This window comes from Pyrus communis, chromosome 10 (assembly GCF_963583255.1).
Source record: "Pyrus communis chromosome 10, drPyrComm1.1, whole genome shotgun sequence".
NCBI classification, from domain to species: domain Eukaryota; kingdom Viridiplantae; phylum Streptophyta; class Magnoliopsida; order Rosales; family Rosaceae; genus Pyrus; species Pyrus communis.
In genome coordinates, this window is record NC_084812.1 from 18889909 (window position 1) to 18897829 (window position 7921).

At 36.8% G+C, this 7921-nt stretch overlaps 1 protein-coding gene across 1 annotated transcript; it reads left to right on the plus strand.

Moving 5' to 3' along the window:
* Positions 1–418: 418 nt before the first annotated feature.
* On the plus strand, positions 419–823 carry LOC137747944 (uncharacterized). Its single transcript, XM_068488068.1, has one exon. The coding sequence runs from the start codon at positions 419–421 to the stop codon at positions 821–823; it is 405 nt and encodes a 134-aa protein (XP_068344169.1).
* The last annotated feature ends 7098 nt before the right edge of the window (positions 824–7921 follow it).

A 7921-nucleotide genomic window follows, 5' to 3' on the forward strand; every position in this document is an offset into this window, starting at 1 on the left:
GTCATCTGCAAGAGAACCTTACATCCTAGCTGCAGCAGATTATTTCTCCAAGTGGGCTGAAGCCATACCCCTAAGGGAAGTTAAGAAGGAAATTGTCGTTCGTTTCATCAAGGAGCATATCATCCACCGATATGGTGTGCCTCGCTACATTATCACTGACAATGGAAAATAGTTCTCTAATCGACTCGTGGACAAACTCTGCAAGAAATACAAGTTCAACCAGTACAAGTATTCCATATATCATGCTCCAGCCAACAGTCTTGCATAAGCATTCAACAAAACATTGTGCAACCTCCTAAAAAATGTGATTGGCCAAACCAAGAGAGACTGGCATGAAAGAATAAGCGAAGCACTTTGGGCATATAGGGCGACACATAGGACTCTTACCCAAGCTACATCTTATTCTCTTGTATATGGCATGGAAGCTGTTCTACAGCTTGAAAGTCAAATCCTCTCACTAAGGATGGCTATACGAGAAGGCTTGACTGATGAAGAGAATGCAAAGTTACGCCTTCAAGAGCTGGAAGTACTGGATGAGAGAAGGCTCGAAGCTCAGCAGCACTTTGAGTGTTATCAAGCACAAGTCTCCAAGGCTTTCAACAAGAAAGTTCACCCTTGTTCTTTTCAAATGGGATATCTCATCCTTGCATTGCGTAAGGCTATCGTCACAACTCACAAGACAAAAAGCAAGTTCACATCAAAGTGGGATGGACCATACGTAATACAAGAAATCTACACCAACGGCGCCTACTTAATCATGGCGGAAGATGGCTTGAAGATCGGCCCCATCAATGGTAGATTCTTGAAGTGCTACTACCCTTAAAACAAACGCACCATGCTCCTGGCCCGCAAGAAAATCAATTGCATACAACACCAAAAAAATATGTATTTGAACAACATTATGACGTGATCTCTTCTTTAGAAGGGTACGTAGGCAGCTCGAACATTCAACTTCGAATTCAGTCACATCAAAATATATTAAGCACATTCCTAGCCTCTTCTTTGGATAATGTTCCTTCTTTGTAGCTGATTCCTTATCCTCAATGCTTCCAAATTTGTTCCTCCAGATATTAAGCACATTCCTAGCCTCTTCAGATATTAAGCACATTCCTAGTTCAACCGTTGTGAATCCAAAGGGAAGCTTTGAAACCACCAAGGCCATTACGTTGAGAAGTGGTAAGGAGCTTGGAAATCATCCAAAACCATCCAAACAAGGCCTTAATGAAGAGGAAAAGCTGCTGCAAGAAGAAGAACAGGGAGCAAAGGCCACGGCAAGGGAAGCCAAAACCTTGCTGCAGCCCTCTAGTGCACCAAAACCATCCCAAAGCACCAAGGTAAGTCCAAATTCGAATTTGTCTAGTTCTATTCCACTAAATGTTCCCTTTCCTAGCAGGTTTATGCAATCTAAGACAGAGGAAGATGAAAAAGACATCCTAGAGACGTTTAGGAAGGTGCATGTCAATATCTCGTTCCTTGATGCAATAAAGCAAATTTTGAAGTACGCTAAGTTTTTGAAGAAGATTTGTACAACAAGGAAACGGATTCGGGAGGAAGAGGTGGTACATGTAAGTGAGAATGTCTCTGCAATGTTGCAAAGAAAGCTACCACATAAATGCAAAGATCCAGGTAGTTTCACTATCCCTTGTGTAATTGGTAATACAAGGTTCGAACATGTTATGCTAGATTTAGGTGCATCAATTAATGTCATGCCATACTCTGTTTATGCATCTATGAATCTAGGAGAGCTTAAAAATGATGGTGTTATTATTCAATTAGCCGATCAATCTAATGCATACCCGAGAGGAGTTTTGGAAGATGTTTTGGTGCAGGTAGACCACTTGATTTTTCTTGCAGATTTCTATGTGCTTGACATGGAGGATTCAACCCACTCTCGACCATCGCCACTCTTACTTGGACGACCTTTCGTGAAAACAGCCCACACAAAGATTGACGTGGCCAAGGGAGCCTTAACTATGGAATTTGGTGGTGATATGATTAACTTTAAAGTTTTTGAATCCATTGAGAATCCTAATGATGTTCATTCTTGTTTTGCCATTGGTATAATTAAAAATATAGGGTAGGAACGTTCAACACCAATCAAGAAGGATGCATCTAGAAACACCATAAAGGAAGGAATTGGAGTAGAGCACAAGGAGCAAGCCATTACCCTAAAAACACCCAATATGGCCGTGCCTAGTGATAAAATTGGCGAGATGGTGGCTGCCCTAGGGGCATTGCCACAACATCCTAGTAAGTCTTTGATCCCAATTCAAAATCCCATTTCAACTAATAGGTTGTTACCTTCTTTGGTGCCGGTTCCCAATCGATTTCAAGGTGGTGGGAGCATTTACATGGACTTTAGGAACCAAAACACCACAATCAGGGAGGATCACTATCCCCTCCCATTCATTGAGCCTTACTATGAGAACTTTGAGGAGCATGTCGTGGATGGTGCAACCCTCCATGCCCCAATGAAGCCTAAAAGGAACTCTTGTCCGGCTAGAAGACGTTAAAGTAAGCGCTTCTTGGGAGGCAACCCATGCATGCAAATAAAGAAGACCTAGGAATCTCCAACACTCCATAACCAAATTTGCATTCCTAAACCCTACTCTTTATTGTTTTTACTTTGCCATGATTGTCATGTTTGTTAGTTGTGTTAGTAGGTTGTTTGTTTGTGAGTCTATGCTTAAAACATTGAGGACAATGTTTGGTTTAAGTGCTTTTCATGAAAATTCATGGGATTTTATCACCTATCACTTCTCAAGTTGTTATTCACTATTTTTAAGTGTTTTTAGTGTGTTTTGAAGTGTTTTTATATGTCTTAAACAGAAAATCTGAAAATTTGAAAAAAAAAATCGAAAAAGGGTGTTTTAAAAACCCAAAAAGAGTTGCTTTTAGAGTCGTTTTTGTTTTTATGTTTGTTTGTGTCTTATGGTGCCTTCCAACACAATGATGAGGATTTGGTTTTTAATTGCATGACTGTTAAAGAAAGTTCCAAACATGGATGGAAGTTTGATATGCTCTTTGGTTTATGCTTAGTTGTAGTTGACATTTACGAATTCACATGTAACCACAAAAAAAAAAAAAATTCAGTTTTTGTAACATGCTTGAAGGAAGAAACTCAAACTAACGCTACAACCCTGAGAGACTTGAGCCTAAACTTCATTTGGAGAGTTATTAATCTTGAAGTTTTTGTTTTCTAAGTCGTTGCATGATCTCATTATTCTTTGCTTGGTTGCTACTTAGAATGCATTTCATCACTATAGTTCCAAATACTAGAACTCATGCCCATTTCATTCAAAGCATAAAATTGAGTGCATAACATAAAACAAGATGAAGTTGTTTAGTTAAAACTAGAGCCAAAAAGTCTTACCCCTTGGATATGTATTGTAGGTTTAACCCCTTTGAGCCTTAGTTAGCCTATTGTCCTTGTTAGCCCAAATTATCCTTACCTAGCCTAGAATAGGACTATCCATACCCTTATTCTTAAAGGATAGTAAAGCTTGACTTAGAGGGAATTCCTTTTGATCTAAAAATTGCAGAAAAACAAGTGTGGGGGAAGGTGTTTTTCGTGGGAATCGAGGAGAATGTATGATTTGTGTGCCAAAGAAAGAAAGGGGCATGACAGAAAAAGAAAAAGAAAAAAAAAACGTGGAAAAGAGAAAAAAAAAAAAAAAAACAAAAAGAAGAAAAAGTTGAAGAAAAGAAAGAAAATAAGGGGAAAATAAGTGAGAATGAACTCACAAGTGTTGATTGTTGAAGAAAGGGTCCAAAAGTTTGAATTTGACCTTAAGTTTTGTGTGAATCGTCCCTTGGTGTTCAAAGTTGATTTCTGCATTCAAAAGTGAATTCTAAGTGTTTATTTCATTACTTTGCTTACTATTGTTTTAAGAACTTCTGTTTATCCTTACCTTTCTTTGTTAACCAATACCTTAACACACAAATTAACCCTCTTTTGACAATTGTAGTATATAAGTAAGTAGGGATCGTTCTTAAACCGGGGATTAGGAGGGATTGCTAAACACTTTAAACTGACTCAAATAAATAAAACTAAACTTTAAAACACTTAACTCGACTTAAAAGACTCAAAACAAGTTCACAAGACTCAAAATAAGCTAAAAACACTCAAAACTGCCTAAAAAACACAAACTGGGCAGATTTGACTCTAAACACAAATTTGGACGAAATTTGGTTCTAACTTGACTCAAAACACTTGAAAACACAATCTAAAGCAGATTCTAACTAGTTAGACACTCTAAAATAAAGGGGGATTTGGTTTTGGATGAAAATAAAGTAAACAAAAACAAGACTTTAAACTAGGCAGAATTCACAAATTTGATGGAATTAAGTGGATGATGGGCTAGCTGATGCGAGAATTACTTGACACTCAAATTAAACCCTCGTTTGACAATTGTAGTAGAATGGATAAGTGAGGGATCGTTCTAGACCGGGGATTAGGAGGGCTTGCTAAAACCTTCTAAATTGACTTAAAAACATAAAAACTAAATTAAAATACTCTTAACAAGACTATTATGACTCAGAATGGCTTTGAAAAACTTAAATTGTCTAAAACAATCAAATTGACTCAAATAGAAGCTAGAACTTGATTTAGACGAATTTGCAATTGTTTATGACTCCAAAAGCTTAAAGATACAAAAATAAAACAAATACGAATGATTAAGACTTAACAAAATAAGGGGGGGGGGGGAATTGTGGTTGGACGATATTAAATTAAAAAGACAGAATATAATTAAAGGCAAAATGTAAATATGAATGTGATAAAAATATGGATGATGGAATAGCCAAGGGGTTCTTCTCCACACATGTTACACTTGCAAACAAAATTGATTCTCAGTTGGTCTTTCGATAAGTTGTGAAACTCAATGCTCCAAGTTAATTAGATCCGCTTAGATTAACTTTCAGATTTCCCTAAATTCGTTGGATTGAATGGAATACACATTACAACCAAATTATTCTTAATCAAAGTCCCTAACTATGGAATACGCATGATAGAGACATTCAACAAAGATCATTAAGTTCAACGGAAATCATAAACATCGACGAGGCATTCGTTACTATAGAATACGCATGAAACTTATGCCAAGAATTCGTTTAACGCGATTGTTTATAAGCAACCTCCACTACTTGTGAATGTAAGTTCATAGCGATTAGGTGAAATTCACTTATATTCTAGCGTCATATTTATGCATGAAAATTAAGCTTGCAATCTCAATGAACATACATAAATAAGTTATCAATCAAACAGTTAAACGAATTGAATCCACAACTTATGAAATTCCAACCAAACGTAATCAATTCAAATTGCAAATATAAACATAGTTTCGAATCACCCCCTAGCTAAAGGGGGTTTAGTTCCTCATAACTTTGAAATCAAAGAAACACCTAAACATTCCAACAACTCAAACTTGAATTGTATGAACGTTTAGGCACTCTTCTCTTCCATTCTCATACGTACAAAACAAAGAGAATTAAATTTAAACTTTGAAATCAAAGAAACACCTAAACATTCCAACAACTCAAACTTGAATTGTATGAACGTTTAGGCACTCTTTTCTTCCTCGTTGTTGTAGCACAAGGTCTAAGGTGAGCTTTGGGGATTATGTGAAGTGTTTTGGAGGGATGGGAAGTGGTTGGATAGTGGCTGCAATGAAGGAGAAAAACTGCACAGAAAATGGAAGTGTTTGTAACTGAAAATGTGTATGGAAGAGTGAATGAATTTTGAGGAGTGTTGGATGCTTATTTATAGGTGAAATGGGGGAACAAAAGAGGGAATATTGCAGCTAGGAGGGGATGAATGATTATGGGTGCATGTGTTTGGAATAATGAAGGGGGAATGTATGTAATAAAACAACTAGGAAAAGTTAGGGAAAGCTGGAAATGGGAGTGGGAACTCACGGCATTGTTGGGTTGTTTATGGGAGAATAAATGTATGATAATGGCTAAATAATTAAAGGGAATGAATGGGAGTGACACTAGGTTGGTTATGCATGTGAATGCAAGGAGGAAAGCTGAAAATGCAAGGGAAGCTCACGGCACAATGTTGTTTTGCTTCTTGAAATGCATGTGAATGCATTTGAGTGTAATATGAAAAGAATGACTAATTAATGTATGTAGGGTTGATATGCATGTGAATTAGGTTGGAAAGAGGTGGAAGTGGAATGTTATGCAATGATAATGTCTTGTAAAGATGCTAATAAATAATGCATGTAGGGTTAGCTAGGTTGGCTTTGTTTGGGTGCATGTATGTTAATGGTGGTTTTTCATGTGAATTGATGGATTGTTTTTGATGGAATGGATGGTTCTTTGCATGGCTATAAGGGATAGAATAAGAGAGAATGGGCTAGGCCCTTTGTTTTATGTCCAAAGTGAAAATAAGGCCTTCAAATTCGTCCAAACTTTGGCTCCATGGATAAGCTATCCAATCCATGCCCAAAAATGCTCCAAATGGCCTCAAAATGCACTTTCTTGCTCCCTAAGCCCTTAGAACCTGAAAACACACAAAAGAAGCATAAAGAACTAAAATAACTAAAGAAACATAACGTAAATGTACGAGAACAAGCCATTTAAGTCGCATGAATATGCTCCTATCAAATACCCCCACACTTAGCTTTTGCTAGTCCTCGAGCAAAACAGAATAAAAACAAATAAACAAAACGACACTAAACACGTAAAACACAACCTAAACCTTCCAACAACCGTCTTAGGGATTTCCAATGCACATGACACGTTAAAAATCATCATTCCCACAGATTTTAGTCATCTTCACACTTAAGTACATTCTTAATCATAGTCACCATATACTAGTTCACAATTAAGCATTTAAAACCATGTTTTGAATGTAGTAACATGCCTTAGAGAATTTGCTCAATTCCTTACAAGATATGCACTCGATTTTTACTCAGATTTTCTAACTACACACCCTAATCTAGTCATATGTGAGAAGATTGATGTAAACATGAAAACGAACACTCACATATATGTATCACAAAGAACGCAATTTCTGGAGTTAATAAGCATGTTTAGATATGATCTCATGAATGGAATGCTACTACTTAGATGCGAGAACCAGTGACACCATAAGCTCATACCAAGTTCAAACTCCACAAATTGAAACCCATAACACTCAAGATAGAAGTCAAGGGTTGTAACGGGGCTAGGGTATTGGCTAACAATGAAAGGTGAAGGATAAACAAACATTCTTAAAGCAATAGTGAGCAAAGTATTGAATCAGGCACTTAGAATTCCCTTAAGAACGCAGAAGTCAACTTTGAACACCCAAGGGAAAGTCACACAAAACTTAGGGACATATTCACTTTTTGGACCCTTTCTTCAATCACTCATTCTTTCATTTATTTAATTTTTTTTTTTTTTCAAGCTCTTTTTTTTTTTTTTTTTTTCTTTCTATCTTTCTTTTCTTTTGAATCTCAAACATACTTAAGAACAAGCATTCCTTCCCCCACACTCATTTTCTTGCATAATGTAACTCAAAAGGAATTCATTTAAGTCATGCTCACTATCTTTTAAGAACAAGGGTGTGGATTGTCCTAAACTAGGCTAGGTGAGGAAAATATGGGTAAACAAAGAATAGAGGCTAAACAAGGCTCAACGGGGTTAAAACTTACAACAAATACGAAATATGGGAAGTGAGGCTATTTGGCTATGGTGGCAACTACACAAATTCATCTTGATATATGTTATGCAAATCAATAACATGCTTTGAATGAAATGGGCATGAGTTCTAGCATTTGGAACTATATGATGAAACGCCTTCTAAGTAGTAACCAAGCAAAGAATAATGAGATCATGCAACGACTTTAGAAAACAAGAAATCACAGATTATACTCTCCAAAGAACGTTATAGGCTCAAGTCTCTCAGGGTTGTAGCGTTTGTTTGAGTTCC